A 27916-nucleotide genomic window follows, 5' to 3' on the forward strand; every position below is an offset into this window, starting at 1 on the left:
ATAAACAGCTTTAGTTTTAATCTGCTCCCTGTCCAGGTGTGACCCCGCTCTGCTCTCCAATCTCCTCCACACTGCATTAAGACTGGCTGTCGCCTTCAGCACTGCACTTCAGAATGGACATCACAGCACTCAGAAGCTTCCGACAGCACCTGGGAATCTTGCCAGAACCCCCATTTTGCTAGGTTTGTCAGGGTTCAGTATAAAGTCCTAACCTATACTCTTTGTGCCAATTATGTGCCAATAAAAATGTATTTTTGATGCATGTAGGCTTCTTGAATGTCTTTTTTTAGACACAATATAGGCTGTTCTTGCTTAACATGTGCACTGTTACAACAGAGTCTTATCCTAGTCACATAACCACAAAACATATCAGCTTCATAGTAGTTACCGAATAATCTTAAGTGTGGTAACTAGACATTTATAATTAACACCTTATTGTAGCCAATACCAATATCAATAACCTTCTGTCTTGCCCAAGGACTGTCATTGCGGTGTTCTCTTTTTGCTACCACAGTGATCTGTTTCATATATGCAGTGCACTTGCCTGGACAAGGATATGAGCCCCTTTGTGTATGGAGCTGTGGCTTTATCCATTATGCTATTCATTTTTGTGAGTTTAAAGGGCCCATATCACAAATAGCTTTTTTTGAAATAAAAGAGTTTGAGAGCTAACATAACACAAAATTAACATATCATTTAACTCTTACAGTTAAGATGGACCGCTAGCTATCACACTGTTGTGCATTAAGTTAATCTCTTATAAGAGGATCCTAACACAAAGCGTATAGCTATGCTACAAACAACAATGTAATAAACTTAAATAACTTGTTTGCTCTGAGTTTTGGCTGGGACTCTGAGCAGAAGGACAGCAGTCACTTTATGTAAGGGAGATAAATGTGAGTAGCTGACATATACTGACATATATTGCTAACTCTGATTGGTACTTTGGCAGATCTGACATCACCTACACCAAATTTAGTCCAATCCAAGTCAAATCAAACAGAAGAAAACGACAGAAAAAGCCACTTTAAAAATCTCCCAGAAAAAACCCAACTGCATTCTTTCTCCGCCACTTCATTGTAAAGATATCACCGAAACTATGAATACTAGTTACTAGTTATCATGAATACTAGTTTGAAGAAAATCATGAAAATGAGTAGACAGGGGCTTTAATACAGCTGATTCATAACAGGCACTTCATACTACATGTGGGAAAATATCTGTGATGACAAACTGCACATATACTGACCAAGAAACACACAGAGCTGCCTTTATCACTGTGAATACTTACTCTTTGACAAAGTTATGCAACTGCTGCTTCACAGATCTCTGAGCCTGGTCAAACAGGATCTGAAACACAGAGAGCAAGCATGATGAGCAATCATCACTTTTACTAATAAAAACCACATAATTCTTACCTTTTAAATGGCATACATTATCAACATCATGCTAATTTCACAATATAGAGTAATATACAAACAATATTTTGTGAAGAGCGTGACTGTTCTGTTCTGATTCTGTTGTGAAGATGCACTTTCACCAACAGAGGGAGCTCCTGCACTGCTTTCATTGTCATACTAATAAGGATGCAAATCTCTGAGCTCTGAGCATCCCCTCCCATCCACACACACAATATCACTATCTTCCACTCTCTCTCATTCAAATTCAGCTCCACACGCTCTGCACGGAGCTTTCTGCTGATCGCCCGTGCCTTGCTGCAGCGGCTGCTGCTAAAATAGGTCAGTTGGGCAGGGAGGGAGGGAGGGAGAGAGCGAGAGAGAGAGGTACATCTAACAGAAATGAGACAAAGACTGATGACAATAGATAAAAGAACAGAGGGAGAGAGAGAGAGAGAGAGAGAGAGAGAGAGAGAGAGAGAGAGAGAGAGAGAATGGCTACATCAGTGAGATAGCTATCAGTGCTGGCCATTTTATCAGAAACCCCTACCATATAGGTGCACTTTGCAAGTTTACAGTAACTGACTGTAGCCCATCTGTTGTTGCACAATTCATCAGCCCACCTGTACCACATCCATCAATGGAAATGGACCACCACAGCTGCGTGTGGCGCTGGTCCGAGTGTATGAGGCACAGTAGCTTTGCTGGAGATTTTTAAACACCACTGTCACCGCTGGATATTCTGCTAACCAAATATTTCCATTCAACAATGGTCCTGTGGTCAGAAACTGACCACTGTTGAAGGACTGGAGGATAACACAAACTGTGCAGCAACAGATGAGCTACCTTCTCTAAATTTACATCTACAAGTTGGACCAATAAGGCAGTTGTTTCCAAAGTGCAGCTGTGCCTGATATACTCAGAACAGCACAATACACAGTACCATGTCAGTATCACTGCTGTGCTGAGGTCCACCAACATAATAATATCTGGCCAGCCGTGGTCTGATGGTCATGCCCTTCCATTGGTGGATGGGATAGAGGGGGACTGATAAACTGTACAGCAACAGGCTATAGTTATGTAAAGGGCACCTATATGGAAGGTGTTTCTGATAAAATGGCCAATGTCCATATAACATTTGTCAATCGTTAGCACAATATTAGCCCTGCAAGACTGCAATATGCAAATTAGTGTCTAACCAATCACACAATATTGTCGCTGTTGGAACAAAACTTTGGTGACTTTTCAAGAAAACTACTGATGCAAGTTAATGTAAAAAACATTTTATGACCATTTTTATTGGTCCATTTCTCATAAAATGCTCACATAATGTAAAGAGCAGCTGGTGTTTTCAAATGGTATTCAAAAAAGCAATAAAAATGGAGAAACAAGGTTTAGTTTCAAGACTGTCGATTTGTTTCCTATGTGCTATGAGCATCTTGACCTGTCTGTGGGTCTTTTAAAGAACAAACCAACAAAAGTAAATTATTGTGGTCATAATAATACATGGTTTGCATGGTTAAAGTGTTCTTTACAGTGTGAAAGCGGAGAAATGGAGAATGTGCTGTAGATGGTGCTATATAAAACTTTCCTGAAAGGCGTTCTATATAGAACCAGAAAGGGTTCTTCTATTGTTACGGGCTTGACATCTTGACGTCACAACAGCAGAACCCTTTCTCATGCTATTTAGAATCATTTTCAAAAAAGGTTCTTTACAGAACCATCTACAGCACATTCTCTATTAATCATGACCCTTTAGTCATGCAAAAGGTTCTCTGAGTGTTTAGGGTTCTATACAGAACCATTTTCTTTACCAAAGAACCATCTTTTTTAAGAGTGTACTTTAATGTAGTGTACAGCATATTGTAATATCAGTGGAGTACAGTACTGTGGAAATGTCAGGGATCACCCTTTATTTATTTCATTTCTAGTCTAAGTACAAACTATTCCTTTTTTCAGTATGAGGAAAAATGTAGAAAACGTATTTAACAGAAAAGCCTCAACATATAAATTTAATATATACATTTTGACCCCTGTGAAAATGTGCCCACTCTTTTTCTTTCTACAGCTTCCACTCTTTTTGGGACCCTTGCTTTCAGTTTTTCCAACAAATCTGCAGGGATGTTTTTCAGTTTTTCCAGTCGTTCAGTCTTAGAAGTTGGTTGGACTTTCTGCTTTGCATGATCCAAGTAGTCCCAAACACATTCAGTGATGTTGAGGTCTGAACTCTGGGGTGGTCAATCCATTGTTCTGAGAACACCTGCAGCTTCAAATGTTCTTCTTTTTTGTCTTTTATCTTTTTTTCTCAGTAAGAGCTTCTTGACAGCTACACATCCTTTCAGACTCATAGCGCTGAGTTGTCTTCTCACAGTTGAAGGATGGACAGAAACACCTGTGGATTTTCAGATCTGAAGCAAGAGTGGAGCTTGATCTCTCAAAGAAGTACTATTTATTTGATGGTGACAGTTCTGGTGGTCTACCAGGTCTTCCAGGTGGATGTTAGGAGTTTTTTTCTCTGTATCATTTAATCATTTTTTGAACAGTTTTGGAAACTCCTGTTTTTTTACCTTCCTCTTCCTCATGCAAGTGCATGAGGTGCAAGGCTAGTCTCTGACTTTTGCATAGTACCACGTTGTACAGCACTAGCCAGAATCTAGATACATCCAAGACACATTTGAAGTGGATATTAATGAAAATGCTAAGATAAAGGTATGAATTAGCATTTTGCAGTTTGGATTTTGAGCACAGAGGCTATTAAGAACTCCATACTGACTGGCATTTCAAAGTACTAGAATCATGATACCTGCAGCATATTCCAAAAATGAACACGCCTGATGTTAATGCTAACACGACCCACAACATGCTTGGACCGTTTCATCAGCATGAGCAAAATCCCACTGACAGATGTTCAGCATGACAATGCAGATAAAAATATGACCTCCATCAGCTATCTGGGGGCTGCAAAAACAGGCCAAGGCTTTCTGTGATGTTACCCTCAGGTGTGCAGTTGAGCCAAACGCTCTTTAACAACATGGACAGTTTACAACCTCATAAACTCAGGTCCTCTGTAAGGCGAGCAAGACTGAAGAATTTTAATGCCTCAACAAGCTTTTGCTCCTCTCTCATAACGTCAAGGTTGAGTGTGGCCCGATCGGTTTACCAACAAAAGCACCAAGAGAAGATATATAGATCTGTCTGAGCTAAACACACACACACACTCACACACTCTCTGGTCAATGTGATAGTGTTTACTGCATTTAACCCTTTAAAATCTAAAGGCATTATTGTTGTCTTGCTAGTCTCGCAAACAAACCTATCTGCCTATCGTCACAGAATCTGGGGTGTTTCATCACTCAGCATGGCCAATTATACTTTACTGCTATTTGGACAGGACTCATTTTCCATGAGGTGGTGGGGTAATGCAATGCAATGTTTTTTGTGACCAGTTCGCACAAGATAAAAAATCTTGGTATGAATGACGGGTGATGGGAGTGGCTACTTGATTTACGCACTGAATTAATTCCAGAAAAGACCAGAAAACAAATCAAAACATTTAACTTAGCCATTTTTTCGTTCACCCTAACCATTTACCTTGCTATCATAAGTGAATGCAGTGCGTCATCAGCATCATCATTAGCTTAGTTATATATAAAATAAAAATTAAAAAAAAAAAAGTAAAAATTTTTCTGTAATTTTTACGTTTTAATGTTCAGATTGCAACACCTGAAGTAGGACAGTACGTAATATTGATTTTAGCCACAGAAAACAGAAGTAACCGCTTCAAGTGCCCTTCCAGTCCTCCTTTTCCAAAGAATATGGCAGCATTTCACCGACATGTTGATTCGCAGGGGATTAATATAAGCTGAGGTTATTTCTACTGCTCGATTTACAGAAGGTAAAAGGCTTTACTGATGTGGGAGCGTGCAGTCAGTGAAAATGACTGACATGGCATATTAGTACAGGACTAAAACCACTGAGAAAATGACATTACCCCACCTCCCCATGTAAAACTAAACCTGTCTGAACAAGGTTTTTGACAGGAAAGGGTGGTCTGATCGACATGCCAAATAACCAACTACAGGCCACTGTTTTTGCATGACATGTAGGGTCAGGAGGTTCTTAAAATGGGACTATTGCAGGAAACAAATTGTTATATGCACTGGCGAACACTCCAGAAAATCTCACTTAAGTGCCACTAAATGCTTCCAAGAAAGCTCTTAAATAACTTAAAGAGGTCATAAACTTTTTTCAGTCAATTAGCTATAACTCACTCTGAAAGGCTTATTGTTGAGCAGGCAACTACTTGCAACAGCATATTTCCCATCAGTCTATTAAAACCCACTGTCCATTCACACAGACATTCTGATAGCCAGTCAAAACAGAACTAACAAATCCCAACAGTTGTTTCCAGCTTACAGTACAAAAAGATTAGACATTTCTTGTACATGTGGGTGAAGTGTCTGAGATCTTCTTGCTATACATTCAACTGATTGTTTAACACAGTGGTTATGTAGCGAATTACGTTTACATTCAGTTTACATTACATACATTCAATTTATATTCCGTATCATCACGCGTCAGTACTTTCAATATTTTTCCGCTTGTTTTGATGTTAAAGAATGACAAAGTGTGGCAAAATGTAGAGCCTGGATTTTCATTCAATCACAACAACAACTTCATCATTTTCAGATCATAAATAAAAGCTCTCATCTTCTGCTTATAAACACAAACGTGGTATTGATACAAATTAAAAATCTGCACTTCTGATGGAAATTCTCCTTGTTTCATGAAGTACAGAGTGAGTGCTTTCACATGATAACAGATGCTAAGGCTAAATAGCTGCTTGGACCGGTCTCAGCTGAAGCAGCAGGTGTGAAGAAGGCGTGAAGCGGTCACTCTGCCAGCACAGCCTGCCGTGCGTTTTACACTATAGCAGCGAGAGAGAGAGAGAGAAGCCACTTTACTATGTGTACTCTACTGTCCGCCCGACTGGATTTTAATCAACTGCTGGGTGCTAAGTGAGCATTTAGCCATGCTGCTAAACTCACATGCACAGTCAGCATTTTCTACATAAGTCTAGAAAAACAAACAGTGTACATATGAATATTGTTGTTGTCAGGACAAAACCTTGTATCTCCATCTTGTTCTAGCTGACTGTGCAAATGAGTTTAGCAGGAAACACCAACGTGTGCATATATACACACATTCAATTTACGTGACAATTGTTTAAATATAGTGACGTAATGACATAATTACACTGTTAAATACACAACTATAAAATGAATTACATTTACATTCAATTTACATTTTGTATATATATATATATATATATATATATATATATATATATATATATATATATATATTGGCATAATTTCATAGTTGGTTATCTAATGAATTACATTTACATTCAATTTACAATTATTATCTGCCTATCTATCTTCTTATTAATCAATCAAATGATCAGCCAATCAGTCTGTCTGTCTGTCTATCTATCTAACAACCTATCAAAGAGAGAGAGAGAGAGAGAGAGAGAGAGAGAGGAAAGAGAGAGAGAGAGAACGCTAGCTCATCTCATCAGAAGCACAACTGCATCCTCTCTTTTTGTCATTTAGGCAAAAATCTCTAAATTCTGGGTAAACACTTTTCCGGAAATGTGTTATGACATAAAATCCCTGAGAAAAAAACTCAGAGTAACACTTCCCCACCACTTCACTTGCCCTTCACCCCTTCATCTCCTTTTTCACATCATTTTTTAGCACTCCTTGCTTCCTTCCTTCCTGTCGTCCTATCTCAAACGAGTCAAACTGTCAGGAAAAAATGCTGCTAATTTCATTTTTTACATTCTGATGAAGAAAAACAGGACATTGCACAATGTTATAAAAAGGCTTTAGAACAGCCTTCAGAGCAGCCAACACTTTAAATTCTGCAATAATGGCTTTGTGGAGGAATGCAGGAGCATTAATAAATAATGATAAACAAGAAAGGCCCTCTGAGCCTTGAATGCAACTTGGATTCCTCACTGCTGCTTTCATCGTCACTGATGTCTCAGGCAGTATAGACAGTATACAGTTCTACTTTGCCTTCGTCACGTCAGTGAATTTACTGTTTTGAACTAGCCGCTCGCCGCTAGCCATCTAGGCACCCCCAACACCCTGCCCCCGCCCCCCAACACAAGCTCTTTAACATCCAGTATCTGTTGATACAGAATATGAGCCAGTGTTTGCATTAATGTTGATAATACAGCCATACAGTCCACACTTTAAGTACATTACAATTAATGCCAATCTAATTCAGGTGTCAGATGTTCTAGACTGCAGTTTATTGCAAGGCCCCGTCAACATGGTTTCAAATGTTTAAAATTTTGTTTTAATATTTATAGTTCTGAACAACTGAAATCGAACCAAATTTCAAAAATCTCTTGAAAGAAAACACCAACAGCTATCAGTTCATAGTAAAACATCACAAAATCTACAGAAAATAGATAAAAATCATGAAAATGAGTAGACAGGTCTTTAAAACTGTAAATTCACTATTTTTTGTATTTTGCATAATGTGACACGCTAAACTAATACTTTTTTGCCCTAGAAATTTGCCTACATGTGATGTTTCCAGACTATCCCTTTAAGACACGCTATGCATGTGAAGCGTTCTTATGGCATTTGTTAGCTAGGGTATGTGTGTATGCTGTCATGTGCGTTCACATGGGCAGACGAGAGGGGAGAATAAAGCCCCGAGGCCGTGTCGACGGCGGCTGCTGTGGAATTGACCGTTATGTGTCTGGACGCTTGCCCATACAGAGACACTTCTAAAGCAGCTGCAGCTCACACAGGGCTCCGGCTGCACTGTGCTAGTGTCTAACTGTAGCGCTGACATTTCATACTCATTTAGTTCCACTGAAGAGAAAGAGGCCCCCATTCATAAAACTTCACATTCAAATCCCTCACAGTAACTGTAATAAGTGTTAGCGACTATGTTGTTGCCATCAAATGGGATGTTAGCTTTAAACCCATTTATGTAGGACTGCTTCTGTTTTGTTTGAGTCAGTTTGACTTGAAAGAAAATAGAAAGAATTTCACTTTTCGGGTCTTGTTTTTTTTTTCTATATATTTCTGGAGCACAGGGGGCCTCCAAACACCCTTGTGCCCAGGGGCCTCGCGAGACCATGATCCATCCCTGGTTTTCATTTTCTTAACATTTTCCATTGTTTTATTTTCTATCTTTTTTGTATTATTTTCCTGTATTTTATTTCATTCAATTATTGTATTATCTCATTGTTTTATTTTTAATCACTGGGCTTTACTATCATGCAAGTCTATTTCTTAAACTGTAGCTTTTCATTCCCCCACGACACTCGGTTGCATTGAAAATGAGGATACGCCTCAGTGTAAACCTGAGCTGAAATAAAGAATGCGATAACTTCCAAGCGAATTGCAGAATCAGGGAGCTAGCTGAGTGTTTTCACTCGATGACAGGTGGCAAAACAAGCATTTTGTTTTTAAAATGATATGACAAATAATGCTTAACATGATGAGGGACATCAACTATCACAGGTTAAAAAAGGTCAATTTACATTTCAGGTTGACTTAAATACTATTCAGTAAATAGTCACTGCACTCACTGGCAATTTCCATTTTGTTTCTTTTGTATTTTGTGCTTGATAAACATTAAAACAGTTAAAACAGTTCTACATGTAATAATAAAAACTAAAAAATATTGCACTTATTATTTAAAACAACATTGCCTTCTAGAACAGCGGTGTTCATCTTGTGGGCTGTAGCCCCCAGTGGGCCATGGTGGTACTGCTAGAGAGCTCTTGGCATTCATTTTTTTAATGCATGAGCGATATCACCACGTATTTTCAGTGCAAGTCAAAGGAAGTTTCTTTTTTCGATGATATGGAATTCATTCATCTATATACAAATGGCTACAAACAGGAATTGTTCATGTATTTTTTAGCATTCATTATGGTGCATGATTATACTGAAGAGTGAAATTTGATGGGCTACACTGTGTTATATTTGTCTGCATGACAAACAATCAGGCAAGTTAAATCTTCTTGTGGGCTCTTCCTGTGAAAGCTGTTACGGTGGGTCGCGTGGGTCATGAATTGCAAAAGTTTGGGAACCCCTGTTCTAGACAGTATAAAGTACAGAGTATTTATATTACTGGGAGTACAGTAGTAAAATTTACCTCCATTAGGTTGCTTTACTATACGTGCAGTGCATGTGTTCTGTGTATGAGTGACAGTGCTATTTATCGTTCCATTAGCCGCTAACACACACAGACACACAGCATTGTGTGTAACAGCATGGGTCAGGCGGGGTCACTGCTTTTCTCTTCCTTTCCTGACCAGAGCCATTAACCTCATTCATAATACCGTGTTTGTGTGCAGCAGGACTGTCTTTTAAGCTCCACCTTCAGCTAGAGATGGACATTAAACACTTCTGCTATTCGAATATCCACAGTTTTTTAACAAACTTTATTTCACTTATCCAGTAGAGCATATTTATATACTTGGTCAATGGTCAAATTGGTGTTGCACATAAATACAATATAGCAGCACGCAGAGGAGCATGTTTATTATTCAACAACAGCTGAGGGAAATTGGTAGGTTTTCATGGAGAGGAACATGTTTATTATTCAAAAATATGTTCCTCTGCATGTTGCACATTAGTATAATATAGCAACATGCAGAGGGGCATGTTTATTATTCAAAAATAGCCAAGGGAAATTGGTAGGTTTTCATGGTGACAAGGAATGCACATTTTTGAAAGTCTCCAGTGTCCCTCCATCCACACTTCAACGCCAAACAGCGTTTTCAAATCTATCCAGCTGACAGCGCTTTGAAAAAGATGCATTTTCAGTGTTCAAAAATGCCATTTCAGTGTGGACGGAGGCAGAAACTGTTACTACTTTGGATGAGCTTTCAAAACTGGTAAAATTACAATTCAGCTTAGTGAGTTGTAGCGCACAAATTTGGCGTGCATTATTAATTTTGACTGATTCTTATTTTGCATGTGTAAAAATATGATCATGAAGCTAATCTTCAGCTGCTAAAGCAAGTTAATTTAACATTGAACATGACCATTTACTGTAGCATGGCATTTACATCAGTAAAGTCAAGCTACAAGCAACCTCTGTTGAAGGTCACACTGTTAGGACAGATTGATTGTGGTGTAATTATGAGCGTTTAATGTCTCTAAAAGCTCCCTCACAGAAAGTTAACACATGAAAGTGCTGCTGGATGTCTGAGACAATGTTTCAGGACAGTTTTAAGAATTTTCTTTCAAATATATTCACAGAGGTGCATGCAGGGCACTGTAAGGCAAATTAGTTCTTAAAGAACACTTATTTTTTTCAGATTTAACACTATTATACCATTATCAACATTACATACTGAAACTCAGAAGACACAAGTAGGTACACTGGTGGTTTTGGATAGTAAATAAAATGGCTGTGGTTGAGGAGCAGACGTTGTGACCCCTGGTTCTTATAATCGCCACTGTAAATGTGTAAGTTCACATCCAACCACTCTGAATGGCTTTGATTGCATCTCAAGTAATGAATCATTCAGAAATCTAGCCAAATAGGTGGAATTCCACATAAATATGATAGAAAATCTGCTGATGCTGCTTCCAACCTGCCTAGTTTCAACTACCTACATACAACAGCACAGTTCAGCTTGATAGCATTTTAAACTATAAACTCAATGTAAAGCAGCGCCTCAAAACAAAGAGCGCCATAATTGCTTAGTTTGAATTGGACTTCTGCCATAAAGCTTATCCAATCGCATTTGTGGGCAGAGCGTGGACAGAACAATTATGAGGTGGTCCACCCACACTGTCCTGTTATGGGAAGAGGAAAAGAGAAGGACATACCATGTGGTAGTTCACTATTTCCTGCAGACTCTCGCCACACTTTTCCAGGCATTCCTGCAAGCAGAAAATTGAGAAAACAGTCATTATCTCCAAAAACACCAGAAATGATTTAGATAATGTACATATATCACAAAATGAACTAGAAAATGGCAGCTTTAAACCATGAAACTTGCAAACGCATCACCTAAATTTGCTATTACAACCTTCGCCGAAATTAATAGATATGAATTGCATGCTTGGTGAAGGCAGCACACAATTATTATTATTGATGAACAATTTCAGAAGGAGGAGGTTTGCTGGAAGACATGCACTGTGATAGAGTTCCTGCAACACGCACAGCAGGATCTGGCGAAATGGAAATGTAATAGCAGGTCTGACATTATGTTTTTACAATGGAAAATGCAACTAGCGTGACAGGCTTTAATAAGATCCTTGGCGATAGACAAACAGGCCAGCCAAGACAACCTTTAATACCACTCACAGGCGGCGGCAAACAGTCTGCCTGTACTGGCGCAGAGTTTGAGGAGACTGGAGGATCTTGGCTGTATGTAGGATCTTGGGCCTGATTCTCACTGACTAAAGGCGTGGCAAACTAAAGTCAAGGATGTTAGCAAAGCTAGCAGCACTGCTAGAGAGAAGTATAGAGGGGTATTATAAAACTAATGTTGATGCTAATGTACAGTACTAGTCAACTAGTCGTGGTTAAAGGCCTAGGCTCAAATTCATGAAATATGTTACAAAAGCCCTATTTGAGCTGGATTAGTTTTGCCTACGGAGGTGCCGTAATTTGAGTCATGCAAACCCAGTTCGAATCTGTAACGTCCGTAGTTATTACAAGTCTGCTAAGCAATAATTCAGGATAAATTATCTTCTACAATCAGAGCTCCCTCAGTAACAGTAGTCCTGTTTGAATCGACATCACAGTAATGTAATAACAATACTGGGTAATAGAAAATGGTTCCTCCATCTTTTTGCTTTTTTTTAAGCTGAAGACAGGGGCTACAAGGAGGGGGAAAATGAAACATGCAGGGCAAAGCATTTTCTGTCTTGTTGGGCAGCATTTGGTAAACTGAATGAAGCCACTTTACTAGCCTAATGCTAGTCTATCTTCCTTTTAGCCACAGAACAGGCTGTTAGTGTTTGGAGGCAAGGCACCTGTCACATAATGCTGACATAAACCTCCACGAGATGATAATAATGTGGGTAATGTAATGAGTGTAATGTGGGGAAATTACACAGATCCTTTATCCTGTATGAATTGGCCAGTCAAGTCACGCACAAATTACATCACTGGACCTCCTCTTGTAAACATACCCAGCTCAAATAGGACTTTAGGCAAACATAAATAGTGATTTTTTTAAATGCCCCCCAAGAAGTAGCAGCTAATGAGGTCTGAATGTATGTGTATCTTCTTCAGTCCTGTATCTTCTTCAGTCCTGTTGGAAAAGTGTCCCGGGTGGCTTCTTATGAAGCTGACTGAGAGAATGCCAAGAATGTAGAAAGCTGCATCGAGTTAAAAGTCAACAAATAATCGCCTGTTATGTCACATTTTCAGTATCTTCATTATTGTTCTAAAATGTAAAAAATAGTAAAAATAAGAAAACATCTATGAGCACACTGTGACAAAATAAACGGTCTGCCTCTTTTTCAGCTGTACAATAGGGTAGTTAAAAAGGAATTCCACCCATTCTTCAAGATTTCTGCAAAATTAAATTAAATTAAATTAAAAATTATTATTGTAAACAGTAATTCAGAGTGGTTTGAAGTGAAATGCTTTATTTCTAGAGAACTTTACAGAATCACTCTCATTGAAACATAGTCTAGCAATAGTTTTGAGATTAGTTTTTGAGGCCTAAAACGTATGGCAGAGACGTACATGCAGGGCACTGTGTGGCAATATAGGCCCCAAGGAAAACTTTTGTTAGACTTACTCATAAGATGTGTAGGTTAGTAAATAAAATGGTTATATTGTGTTAAAGATATTGCGACTCCTGGTTCCTATCACCATCACTGTAAAGAAACCTGATTCTGCAATTAACCATTTCAGAACCAACCACTCTGAATGACACTTCAACCAATGGATTATGCAGAAATTTGGAAAACAAAAAGGCAGAATTACCCATTACAATATGAGAAGAGAAACTAAGCTACTTAAACATCATATTATTTATTTTAAACAGAATCCACATTTAACTGACAGATGCTATTTAGCACGATTTAATTCAATATAATTTCACCTTTTACAGTGTTAGAGTATCCAGAGACTTTTGACTGGCACTGTACATCACCGAACACACACACACACACACACACACACACACACACTCACCGATATCATTTCGTCCTTCTTGCACTGCTGAGACAAGTCTCGAATGCCATTGACAAAAAGCTTGTTGGCGCTGACGTACGCCTTCCCCGCTTCAATCATTCCACTGCATAGCTTCACCAGCTACAAGGAGAGAGAGAGAGGGAGAAGAGAGAGGTTAATACTCCACAGTGATCCAATTTGCACATTGATGCAAAAATGATCTTTATCATCTTTCAGCATCTTTTGAACACAGACTGAAAATTCTGACAAAATACAACCTGTGTGTCCAGACTTTGCCTTTATTACAGCTTCCTTTCTTTTCAGAAGACTTGCTTTCAGTTTTTCAAAGAAATCTACAGGGATATCTGGTGATAAGAACCAGATGTCTGAATGTCCTTGAAGCTCCCTCACAGAAAACGATTGCACGAAATGGTTTGAGCTGGTCTGAGAAATTGTTTTACCATAGTTTTGCAGAAGGACACTGGCCTAAAATGTATCTTTTAAAATCCATTCATGGCAGAGAGGTAAATGCAGTTGTGAGGCAAAACAGTTCCCAAAGAAAACATTTTTTCAGATTTACCACTATTTTAGCACCAACATTACATCTGAAAACTGAACACGTGAAGGTTCACTGACAGCTTTGGACAGGAAATAAAGTGGCTACATTTGCATTGTGGGCGGCACGGTGGCACAGTCGCCTCGCAGCAAGAAGGGCCTGGGTTCGATTCCCTGGGCGGGAGACCAGGATCCTTTCTGTGTGGAGTTCGCATGTTCTCCCCAAGTCTGCGTGGGTTTCCTCCCACAGTCCAAAGACATGCAGTCAGGCTAACTGGACACACTAAATTGCCCCTAGGTGTGAGTGTGTGTGTGCATGTGTATGTCTGTCTGTATGTCTGCCCTGCGATGGACTGGTGACCTATCCAGGATGTGTCCTGCCTTTCACCCAATGACTGCTGGGATAGGCTCCAGCTCCCCCCGCGACCCGACCCAGAAAGATAAGCGGCTTAGAAAATGTGTGCGTGTGCGTTATTACAATTTCTACTGGTGTTATTTATTTTAAATACTTATTTATAATTTTATTACATTATTGTCTTTATATTGTTTTCTACTTGATTTTTTTTACCCCTTTTAGTTGTTTTATTTATTTATTCTTATTATGAATGTGCCTAATTGTTTTATTTGACTGCTTTGATTTGTTAATGTTATTTGTCGTATGTAATTATGTTTTAATAACTCTCTTTTTGGTCTTATTTATTTTCTTTATTATGCTTTTACTATCACAAATTTATATTCACTCTTTTCAGTTCCTTATTTTTTTGTATAACAAATGACTTGAAATGAATGAAATGAATGAAACGAAATATATCTCACAGAACTATGTTGAAATTCCCCATTTAAGTACAGTTCATTTGATGGTGACAGCTTTGGTGGTCTATCAGGTCTTGCACACTTGTTAGAATTCCCATTTTTTGAACTTTGAACAGCTTTGGAAACTCTCATTTTTTTCTCTTATTTTCTTTTCACTTTCCAGTTCCTTATGCAAGTGGATTATCTTATACATAACATCTCCTGAAAAACTGGAAATTAAATAAATGAAGGGTGGTCTCTGACATTTGCACAGCACTGTACATGCATACACACAAATGTACATGCATGCGACAGGTGCCATTTCATCTGCATTAGAACTCTTTTCACTAATGTACCAATTAAGTTCCCATATGTAAGGGCCACAGTAACAGTTTCCCACTTTCTCCACATGCCACTAACCCACAGTCTTTACACAGCGGCGTCTCATGTGGCTGCATGTTTGTTTTATGACCTCAATTATCACCCTGGGTCCCGGGTGTGTGTGAGACACATTCTCAGGTGGTCCGCATGTGTGAGACTGTAAGCGTGCAGCGGTCGTCACTCTCTGGAGCCTGAGCTGTGGCCTACATTGTTACACATCTAACTCAAACCAGAGCTCCAGAGCGTTTTGATTTGCACTGCTTATTTCTCTCGTTCTGTTTCTTTTGTTTTCGGCTTTTTGGATCCTTTCTTCTTTCCTCTCTCACTCTGCACTTGGTTCTAATCATGTTCGCTTGCACCGTGGCACAGCATGCTGGAGCCCAGCGAAAATTCTCAGCCAGGGAAAGTCGACTCACTTTATTTCTCACACTTTGGTCCAAGACCCCTGACGCAAAAAGCGCCTGTTTCATTCAGTGGCTGAGCGGAACCAGACAGACCTCCCTGAGCGCGATCAGCAAGCAGCAGATTGCATTGCTGCATCTAGGGCTGCACAATATGGACAAAATATCACATTTCAATTCAACTGCTATTATTATTGCAATTGTGATTTCACATCCAATATATTACAAATACATTCCTGAACCATGATGACAGGCCTGAGCACAGAGGATTTGTGGAAAAAGGGGAAACATGAACACTAATTCATTTAATTTATAATATACTGCAATCATGAGAGAATCAGTGTATTCATGTATCAGATCAGTAATGAACTATGACTATCAAAGCTAGGCCTTCAGTTCAGGCCTTCAGTGTTAAAACTCAGTCAGAAAAGAGAAAAAATGCCTCTTCAAAAATTTATTCTGTTAAAAATTCTTCAAAAATAATAAAAATAATTTCTGTTAGCACCCCTATGGGATTCCAGTAGTATATTAGCTGCTAAGCTAGCATTGATTCACAAAAATATTTTTTGGCTCTTCTGGATTAAACACAGACATCTGAAGCTTGTAAAAGATATTCCATGATTTATCTGAATCTTGTGACAGACATATTCATAACCACTGTCCACATGATGTAAAAGAAAACAGTACCTATTGGGCCAGATGACCTTTTTTCCTTGCTCCAAGGTCCAGCTCAAATGCTTGTGTACCCATTGTAGGCACTTTTGACTGTGGACAGGGGTTAGCATGGGCAATCTGACAGTCTTTGTACCCTTACGCAACGATGGGCCTTGGGCAGCCAAGACCCTATTGATGGTTCATGGTTTGTCCCCCTCAGGCCACTGTTGGCAGGTGCTCACCAATGCTGACCGGGAGCACCATACACCTTGCTGTTTCGGAGATGCTCTGACCCAGTCATCTGGCCATAATAATCTGGCCCTTGTAAAAGTCACTCAGGTCTACATGCCTGCCTATTTCCTCTGCATCCAACACATCGCCTACAAGAAACAACTGTTCGCTTACCATCTAATATATCCCAGATCTTGACATGCACTGTTGTTACGGGACATTATTCATAATATTTTGGCTTATTAGTGTGTACCTTAACAAAATAAAATGTATTTATTTCACACCAAAAAAGAAAAAAATCCCAGTGTATTTATAAAATTATTATCTATATTTCATTACTGGTCCTAACTTTTGATTGGTACTGTATGCTTGTTTGTAAAACCTAAAAAAACAAAAACCTACATCACAATGGATTTGACGCTAACTGATTAAAACCAGAAGTGCAGAGCAGACTTTAACTTTGTGCTGTTGCCTTGGTTACAAATCAAGATGATGGTAAACACAAGAAAGGAAGAGGAGTGCAATCTCAATCCTGCTTGCTGTTGTCTTTTTTTGCCTGATCTAATTGTCCAGTGTTGTAATTACATAAGCCATAAGCCACATGTGGAAACCAACTCAGAGTCCAAAACAACAACAACCAATAAAGAACCTGAGACTGAGCACAGAAGCTCGCTTCAAAGTGGCACAAAGAATGTGAATGAGCCAAAAACATTCATCTGAGACATAAAGGCATGTATATAAAATAAACCACTACACAATGCTTTGCACTGTGTTTGCTAATAAAGCCACATGAAGAGGAGAGGACAGATATGAGGTGGTACAGGGTGATGTATGTGGATCAGTTATGAAACCTCATTACAATTCAAAGACTGAGAGAATCTGAAATCAAAATATAAATATTTCAAAACGTAGTTATAACTGGAGAACGATGCATCCGAGATGAAAAAGACACTGTAATGTTAAATTCTTAATGAAAGTCATTAGTAAAAACTCTAAGTACCCTATAAACGGCTCATTAAACATTTTCAAGTAGTCAAACTTGTGCTACCATTCAAAAGTTTGGAATCAACACTTTCAATAATATAAAATCATCCCAATGCAAATAAAAAAAATATAAAATGACTGTAATATGCGCTGTGCTAATTCTTTACAAGATTCGACCTATTCTCGGAAGATTGCAAGTTCAATGCCTGATGATGCCGCAGCGATCTGTGGCTGGGAGTCCAAGACAGAATGACTGACCTCACTCTCTCTAGGAGGGTAGGATGACCCTCAATCTCCCCAAATCATTCAGCATGATGCTAGAAAAACATGGCTGCTCTCTTAAAAGTCTGTTGAGCTGACTAATAACACTGAGTGAGCAGCAGTTTGAAAAAATGCAGTAGTGCTTTACGTGTCTCGGAGGAAGCTCATGCTACCCTTCATCCTAGCTAGCAGGTGGGAATAGGCAACAGCAAAATTGTGGAGAACAATGAAATTTTGGACACATACAGAACAATGCCCATGAAGGGTGCATGGCATTAAAACATGATTATAATTCTAATAAAATCATTTAAAAAAGAAACAAATCATCATAAAATAATAGTACAATTCTAACATTATAGCAAAATTAATACGAGGAACGCTTCAGGCAGAAAACTTCACTGTAATTAGATATTTACATTATAATATCTATCATTTTATAACTTTTTATTGATCCTAAACATGAGAAATATTAGATACAGCATCTAAAATATCTTATAGTGTCTAGTTTACCACACTCAAACTACACTGCAAAAGTTATTGTCAGGGTTGTATGTTTTTTGTTGATTTTCTAAATAAAAATAAGTTCACACATCCTCTACAGAGAACATACTTCTCCACACTTTAATCCACAGTTACTGTTTATTTGCTGAATTTAACATACTAGGATAAAAATAAAACATAAAATGTAGCCTGTCCATCATTACATTTTTATTTAAATAAAGCTGGTTCCCTGTAGAGGACGTTTTCTAATTTGTGTATAAGCCTGAATGAATGACTGAAGAACTCTACTTATAGCCTTCAGACATGGCACGTTTACCTGGCTCCAGCATGCACTGGCATCAGTAATAAGTACGTCTGCTCTAAATGTGATCTGGAAAAAATGGGAGTGGAAAAGGAGGAGCAGGAGGAGGAGTAATCCAGATTGACGGCTGTCACTCAAGGTTACCGGGAACAGATGGGCCAGTGACATCACGAGCATTAGTGAGGCATCTGCTCTCTTGATTCTAGGCTAACAACGTGCTCAGACACCACAGAGCCACTTACTGAGCTCTAATGGACACTCTGTTCTCCACACGGCAGGTATCAACATTAAAAAACCCCAAATTTAGTGAACACTAGGCATCAGGATTGATTAATATTGTGGCTTTATTAGAAGTATGTAAAGCACAATAAATACAGCAGGGATGCTTATATGGAATTTCTGGGCTAATAATGTGGTCGATATGAAGTGCAGTTAGTGTTAATACAAGTTAAAATTCTAAAGATGATGATGCTAGCTACCTCATATTTTTAGGCTATCTATATCAGTGCTTTCTCAGGGACCCCTAAATTTTTGCTCTATCCCAAGGTGCTTCGAGCTGTGGACCTTCTGGGGGTCCCTGAGGACTGGTTTGAAAACCATTGATCTAGATCACTGGAATGATGAGTTCTTCAGGGTAATAAAGCAGAGATGCTCAAAGTGAGGATGCACCAACACAGAATTCTTAAACGACAACAAATATTTGTATATAAGATATCCATATTTCTTTAAAAAAGCCATTTTAGATGCTCAAGTAAACGTATATTTGTAAGTTTACAGTGACTTATTATTCTGGGATGTCCCTTCGCTTTTCAGCATGTGCATCTTTTTAATAAGTGGTTATTATGAAAGATTTTTACGGTGGAAAATAGCAAAAACAAAAAAGAACCTTCCCTAAATAAACCTATGTCAATATTGCTCTATAACACTAGCCCTGCAGGCCAGCAAAAGTGGTGCTAAATGCTGTTTCACGTCTGAATTTTTTCAAAGACGGAAGGAAATTTGACTGAAGAGCCAACTTTAGCTTCATCGAGTCTCTCAAGTTATTTGTCTCAGATGTGTGTCCCATATACTCGTGCCAGGCAGCTTCTTAGACAGTATGAAAGGAAATAGAGGCACTGTAATCTACGTTGCCGTGTTGCGGGTTAAAATTCTAATATGAAGCAGCTAGCTGCTAACGCTTGCTCCTTCACGTTTCTTTAGGCTATACAGATTAGTGGAATTATTTTATGTCTGTTTTCAACTGACAGACTACCAGAGTACATAAGCAAAAAAATGGGATGTTTTAGCTGTAATTATCTACTGTAATTTTAATATTGGACTGAAGATAATAATCACATTTTACCCAGTTTATCCAACACTCCAAAGCAATTCAAACAGCCAAGCTAAATAAACAAATGTATGTGTGTATACCAGAGTGAATTCACTCAGCTCTATTAGTCAGCTTTACATCAGTTGAAGAAGATTACCATCACCATTCACTAATACAGAAGCCTCTAATTGCGTAGCTGCCTTGCACTACAGTCACACAGGCACATTAAGCCACTAGCACATCCTGCATATGGTTGATCAAGCTCTCATATGCTTTCTAATTAGAATACAGTAAGCAGGATAGTAGCTTATAGAAGTACTTTTGTGCTGTAATTACAGTTCTGTTTAAACAGACGTGAACTCATGATTACTGGCAGCATCTGGTAGCAAACGGTCCTGAAAAATACACTCTGGACATATAAACATGTATTGTTCCAATAGTGTTTGGAAAGAATTAGCAAGAAAATTAACATTGGCGCATACCATAAGCCAAAAAGCAGAGCATGAAACTGACAAAGCCAAAGTAAGTATGTCTTACCTTGTCTAGCTTAGCTTCAATCTCCACCACTTCTGTCTCCACCTCATCAATGTTCGCCCTGAAAAGCACAAAACATGATCAAGTTATGGCGCCAGTCCTGCTAAACACAAAACTTTAAATAACGTTTTTCTCTTTTAAAGTATATATTTCCCATATTGATACAATATATATTACAATAACACAATTATTGCCAAAAGTGAGGACATTAAAACATAAAAGTGTGACTTTTTAAGTGTGTTAGTCCTTAAAACCTGTAGTCACTAGCTTTTTATAATAAAGAAAAAAGAGGGGTAAACTGAGGCAACCTTAGCTGCCAGTGGTAAGTGTTTAAATAACAGCAAATTTATGGTTTTTTCATTAGGCCACAGCACAAATTCAGTGTCTTTCTAAACTGATCTTATCTTTGACACTAGTATGATGTAATCTATTTTTTATGTTGTTTACAGGATGAAGTTGTCAGTTAAGAGTCACAGACGGCTGTGAGGACAAAGAATCAGCATGACCTAGAGGTTACAGCACCATTACATTTAGAGAAAGGACAGCAGTGAAGGCGTTCTTGTGGGAAAACAGTTAACCTCTAGTCTTTGCTTGTCACAAAAACTGCATTTTTGTCAATAACCCTGGCATATAGATTTGAATTAAATTAGATTAAATCATCAGCTGTACCCAGAATCATTTTGAATGCAAGATGGAACTGCTTTGCTAGATGAGGAATGTACATGTGCAAGAACAGAGAACAGAAATCACAGCCTGGCTAATTTGCTTCTAGTATTTGCTTAAGCCAATGTTGGGTTACTGGCTGACCAAAAGGCAAAAGAGGCAATATTTCCATAGGCAGTTTTGAACTTACAGTATTTTAAAACTCAAGACGTTTGGTCTTCTGGTAGAAGAAGATTAGTGTATGAAAAATGAAATATGAGATCCTAAACCCAGGCTAACATTTGGGCACTGTTCTGAAAAAAGACCCAAAAGTCAAGAAGAAATTTACAGCCATTCCATCAATTTTTCCAAAAGAGACTGAGCCTTCCAATCCTTTAAAATGAAACCCAGTTTTCCTCTTACTTCAAAGGTACCCAGTTAGCCAGAATATGTTCTTCTTTTGTTTGCTATTCTTTTGTACCGGAACTGTGAAGTAATATAGCTAACAAGTAATGGAAGATTTTGGCCTAAAAAAACAGAGGCAAAATTCTGACCCATCTGAATCTGTGCCCATTCAGTCAAAAGAGCATTTGTAAGGTCAGGCACTGATGGTGGACGAGAAGGCCTGGTTTGCAATCAATGGTTTCCAATTCATCCCAAAGGTGTTCACTGGGGTTAAGGTCAGGGCTCCGGGAAGGACACTGAGTTCCTCCACACCAAACTTATCAAGTCATGTCTTTACGGACCTCGCTTTGTGCACAGGAGTACACTCATTCTGGAACAGGAAAGGGCCTTCCCTAACTTGTTGCCACACTGTTAGAAGCATTCATTTGTCTAATGTCTTTGTTTGCTGTTGCATTATCTTTAACCTTCCCTGAAACTAAGGGGCCAAGACTAAACCCTGAAAAACAGCCCCAGACCATTATCCCTCCTCCACCAAACTTTACAGTTGGCAGAATGCATTCAGGTAGGTAGTGTTCTCCTGGTATCCGCCAAACCCAGATCCATTCATCAGACTGACAGACAGTGAAGCATGATTCATCACGACAAGTTTCCACTGAACCAGTGGCAGCGTGCGTAGCTTTGCATATAGTGATCTTTGCCTGTGTGCAGCTTCTCAGCCATGGAAACCCATCTCATGAAGCTCCCGACACACAGTTCTTGTTGCTTCCAGAGGCAGTTTGGAACGGGTAGTGAGTGATGCAACAGGGGATAGAAGAGTTTTACGTGCTATAGCTCTTAACTGCACAATAATAGCCCAGGCCAGATCCACAAGGGCAAACATTTCACAAACTGACTTGTGGCAAAGGTGGCATCCTATGACAATGCCATGTTTAAAGTCACTTTGTCTCTTGCATGTTTGTCTATGGAGATTGCATGGCTATGTGCTTGATTTTACACCTTTTAGCAATACGTGTGGCCGAAATATCTGAACTCAGTTATCAGGAGGGGTGTCCCTAGACATTTGATCATATAGTGTAGGTTTAAAAAAGAAGAAAATCACTCTTTCTGCAGGAGGATTGAGCTCCATGTCTCTCCTCCTGTTCAGAGACAGCAGCCAAGCATAAATCTGAGTTTGGCATAGAGAGGCTGAAAATATGGCTGAGACGCACCCACTGAGAGACTCATCACAACACTGTCTGGCAGCTAATGCAGCAATCTGTGTGTGAGTGAGGTTCAGGCACTAGTGTGTGTATTTTTTACCAGTGGGGTGATGAGTGATGAGGACGGCGGCTGCCAGTAATTTGACACAGACAAAACAGAGAGAAAAGAGGCTAACCGCAGTGTATGGCTAACCCACCCTAATACAGCCAGACCACCACACCCACCCACGGCCAGTGGCAAACCTCCATGTCTGTGTGCCAGACGAGAGCGGGAGACTGTCTGTCAGAATGGAGGCGTGAGGGAGTTTGTTTAGAAATGCGTGTTTGATGGAATGTGGGCCCCTACATTCCCAGCCAATGGAAATTAAGAGTTTTGCAGATACTGCATTAAATCATTAAATTATGATATTATGTTTTACAATTGCAAATACACAGCTTTGATCCCATCATCAATATTTATTTCAGGGCTGTCAAGATTAACCTATTAAACTCAATTCCTCTCTTAAAATCTTCTCTTCTGCTTTTCATCTTCTTCTGAATCAGCACTTGTTAGCTGGCATGATTATAATGCATATTTAAAATTCTAATTAAAATTAACTATACTGTACAAATGTCTGAGCCAATCTTTCATTTTTATCATTTCCAGTCAAAACGAGCATTAAGTACAAGTGATTCATTTTTTATCAGCATTTAATCGGTTCATGCTTTCATTTTGTGAACGCTGCTGCTACTCTAACTCTTTAAAGAGATGCTAACCTTCAAAGTAACTACCCTAACTCACCTCAGCTGCCGTTCAAAATGGCCAGTTTCTGAGGAGATTAGGTATAAGATAACCCACTTGCATAAGAAAGGAGAAATTTAAAGTAAAAATGACTGAAACTGGAGTTAAGATATAAAGAAAATGGGACCTGGAACAGAAAACTGTCCCCAACAGATAAACAGTATTTAAAGCTTTCATCTATGAGAGAGAGGAGAAAATCAAGCTCCACTCTTGCTTCAGATCTGAAAAAATCCACAGGTGTTTCTGTCCATCCTTCCACTGTGAGAAGATAACTCAACACTATGAGTCTGAAAGGATGTGTAGCTGAGAAGAAGCCCTTACCGAGAAAAGGAAAAAAAAAGGAAGAACATTTGCAAATCAAACAAAGAAGCTGCTGGTGGTCTCAGAACAATAGACTGACCACTCCAGAGTCCAGACCTTAACATCACTGTTTGGGACTATTTCGATCAAGAGAAAACGAGACCAACTTCTAAGACTGAAAAATAAAAATATCCCTGCAGGTTTCTTTGAAAAACTGAAAGCAAGTCTCCCAAAAAGAATGGAAGCTGTAATAAAGGCAAAGCACTGACAAACTAAATACTGAAAAATCTCTTATTATATTTAGCTGTTGAGGCCTCTGTCTAATTTTCGGATGCTGAAAAACAACTTATACTAACGTACAACTTGCTTGACCGTTTTGCAAGTATCAGCTTAACGTGAACGCATGTTTCTGTGGAAGTCACTCTTTTCCCAGTCATAAAGACAGATAAACCTTTCACATACAAGCATTTACTTTTTCTCTAGCATAACTGCTAAAATGTCCCAGCATATTAAGCGGCATGCAGAAGTTTGGGCACCCCTGGTCAAAAGACATATTGCTTTTTTAAGCGAAAATAAGTTAACACTTCTCTACAGAGAACACACTTCTGCACATTTTAATGCACAAGTACTGTTTATTTGCTGAATGTGACATGAAAAAAAACATAAAATGTAGCCTGTGCAGAAGTTATGGCATATTTTACATTGTATGTTTTATTTTTTCCAATGTGTTAAACTCAGCAAGTAAGCAGAATTTGTGCACTATAAATAATAGAAAAATGTGATATTTAAGCGTCTGTAGAGGATGTGTTACTTATTTTCACTTAGAAAATGAACAAAACATGTAATCAGACCAGAGGTGTTCAAATCTCTACCTTGTATTCATGTAATATCATCATTTCCACAAGAATAAGCTCCCATTACTGGTTGACTACATTTGGGTTAAGGGGTAAACTGGGACATCGCTACAGAACTATACTTTAAAATCATGTATATGTCAAATTTAAAGAATGGAGCACTTGAAGTTACATCATCAACACTTAAATAAGATGAAACTGTGTTGATGTATTTCATTCACATTGATATGATGCACACAGTTGAATCAAGTGAATTTACTACATCAGCGAGCTCAGACTGCAATAGCTGTGAATAGAAACTTGTATATTGCTTTGTAGACAGTTAGCATGAAAGCTGCTAGCCTTGCAGATGTGCTTCCTGAGCAGAAAGGCTCTGGCTTGGAGGACAGCTGCTCTCCTGGACCCCCAGGCACTCTCTCTCTTTCTCTGTCTCTCTCTCTAGCCATCCCAGTTCATTGCACATGACACTCCCAGGACGGACGCAAGTTGGCCGCCGGCTCGTATCCATGGCAACCATTGCTGGGGCGGGGGGTAAGACCCCTCTCCCAGAGCACAGCTCTGTCTGCCTTGCCTGTCTTGTCTGAATGCCGCTGCTAGCAATGTTAGCCTTGTAGTCAGACTCGCTGTACGGCCACTGCTATCATTAGACCACCGATAGCGATGAAGCACGAGTTACTCACTGTACAGCTATGATGTCATCTTCCTTTTCCCCGTAAAGACACTACTGATGATTCAGACATGCAATCAAATGGAGCGCAATGGGGCTTCGGATGTTAACATAAAAGAAAATGCAGATTTGAGTAATAACAGAAAACATCTGACTTAAAAAACAATAAACTGAAGGCAGAGTAGAAGAGGCTGAAGCTACTTTGATGCTTTTATTAGCTACAATGAAGCCTATTAAAGGGCTCATATCACAGAAAAACATTTTTATGTGATATGTAACTATTGTTAGCATTTCATAATGTATAATTTACTCCTGAGTCATACTATTCATTTATGGAAACTTTAGAATTTATTGTTTAACACAATACATCAGTCTGACCAGCTACAGCAGTCATGTAAACATTCATAGCAAACATTATAAGTGGAAATGCAGATTTGTGTAATAACTAAGAGATGTAACGATTCACAAAGTTCATTATTTTTCAATACAGCCAACATAAAGAGTATATATATATATATATATATATATATATATATATATGTGTGTGTGTGTGTGTGTGTGTGTCTGTTGTTTTTCATTTTTTGGCATAAAAAAGGCAGTTGCTTTTTATAATGTGTCCAATTTTCATTATGAACAGACCAACAAAGGACCAAAGTAACGGGGAAAAAAATGTTTCTCTATTTACTTCCATTAAAAGTTAAGACAGTTACCTTTTTGGAGACTTGCATGCTTTTAAGCTTTGTTAAGAACTTTGTTCTTGGTATGGTTTGGTAGGTCTTGGTATGGTTTGGTAATTCTTGGTGTAGGTTTCATAAATTGCATGTTTACTGACACAGTTGCTCCTTTTTAGCCTATCAATAAAATAGCTAAAGCTTGCAGTTTGAAGTAGCCTAAACACTACTGTTACTACAGCCTATTTTTATTATGCTATTCAATGTATGACAAACAGCAGCATGGTTTTAGGCAAGCACGTTCTCAGGATAGGATATTTTGTCATTTGCCCAAAGCCAAAAGTGATATTAACCAACTGAGGAGAGTCCTCCTGGAACAGCTTGATGTTAAGTGTCTTGCTCAAGGGCACAGTGACGGTAGAGGTCAGCTTTGATTGAACCCATTATGAAGTGGTTAGGATGCCACCTGGTTTCTGGGCTGCCCCCTCCAAGATGCACCCTCGTTCATGAGAAATTTGCTTCTAGCCTCTCCACGGTAGCCTGGCCTAGATCTCAGACACTTCTGCGGCGCATTTTGGAGGGCGTTGCTCTCAGGGGACACGGCACCGTCAGCGGTCACTGGGACAGAAACGCACTGCTCAGCATCCTCACCTAAAGCAGCTTTTAAAGTGATGATTTTTGCAAAAGACCTAATTTACACATTTTGCCCTTAGCCCAAATGTAGCCAGTCATCAAATTTTCCATAAAATGATTTCAAATTATCAAGCAGATTTGCTTATGTAGTTTTGGACACTGCACAACATACTGTTAACAATAAAAAACTTTTACTTCAAAAAAGTGAGGAACACTCAGTTTTTAATAACAATAATAATTAAATATTATGAATCCAAATACCCAACATCTTATATTGCAATTATATTTCAAGACAGCCTTCCACTTAACTTATTTTATTTAATAAATACATTTATCTGTAATTTGAGCTTCTGAGGCACAAACAAAATCACGTCACTCCTCTATATCTGAGCTGAACCTTTTCCAGTTAACAGTCTCGCAGTCAGAACAAAGAAACAGCTGAGAATTTGGAACCAGAGTGTGTACGATCTGGCAGGGCTTGTAGTTGTCTTGGCTGTGGTTTTGTTATTGTGTGTGTGTGTGTGTGTGTGTGTGAGGGAGGGAGTGAAGCAGGTATTGACCCCTAAGCGTCTGCCAGGAAGTACCAGCTGAGACGGGCACTGCCCTTCCCCCTTACCCACAGGGTGCCAAGAATAATGAGAAGAACACTCTCACACGCACCATTAACTATACAGTCTACTAATGACACGACACAGCTGAGAACAAGAGTCTAGCAACACCTTTGTTGTCAGGCTTGCTGCACCTACAGTTCTGTGCAAAAGTCTTAGGCACCTGAGAAAATTACATCTGTCTAGCTATTCATTATCAACAGCCTACAGCAGTTTAACCCCGCCCCCTCATGCTGAAGCTATAAAGAGTGTTTCAGCCGAGACTGCTTTTTAACAACACATAATACAGGACAGCGAATGAGAACAGAGGTCATTTACATACAGTCCAATGCAAAAGTGTGGACACCCCGGTGCACATTTTAATACACACTGGTACATTTAATATACTGGAAAAAATAAATCATAACATGTGGGCTGTGGAAAAGTTATGGTACATTTTCTGTTTTATGTTTTATTTTTCCAATATGTTAAATTCAGCAAATAAATAGAAACTGTGCTCTAAAATTTGCAGTGTTCTCAAAGGAGGGATGTGTTAACTTTTTTTCACTTAGAAAATAAACTAAACGTGTAATTTGACCAGGGGTGTTTAAACTTTTGCATACAACTGCAGTGGGATCCAAAAGTCTAAGACCATATTATAAATATGGGATTTTTTTTAAATTTTGT

The 27916-nt window shown here is 38.8% G+C and overlaps 1 protein-coding gene across 1 annotated transcript in view; it reads right to left on the reverse strand.

The window, feature by feature from the left end:
• The window catches only part of acap3a (ArfGAP with coiled-coil, ankyrin repeat and PH domains 3a), a 114494-nt gene that overhangs the window by 42940 nt on the left and 43638 nt on the right, over positions 1–27916 (reverse strand). The window contains exons 2-5 of the mRNA XM_036591480.1: positions 20494–20551; positions 13608–13727; positions 11279–11332; positions 1292–1350 (exon numbers count right to left, since the gene is read on the reverse strand). Of these exons, the coding sequence (XP_036447373.1) occupies positions 1292–1350; positions 11279–11332; positions 13608–13727; positions 20494–20551 (291 nt within the window). The remainder of the gene's footprint in view (positions 1–1291; positions 1351–11278; positions 11333–13607; positions 13728–20493; positions 20552–27916) is intronic.

This window comes from Colossoma macropomum, unplaced genomic scaffold (genome assembly GCF_904425465.1).
Source record: "Colossoma macropomum unplaced genomic scaffold, Colossoma_macropomum, whole genome shotgun sequence".
In the NCBI taxonomy this organism is placed as follows: Eukaryota; Metazoa; Chordata; class Actinopteri; order Characiformes; family Serrasalmidae; genus Colossoma; species Colossoma macropomum.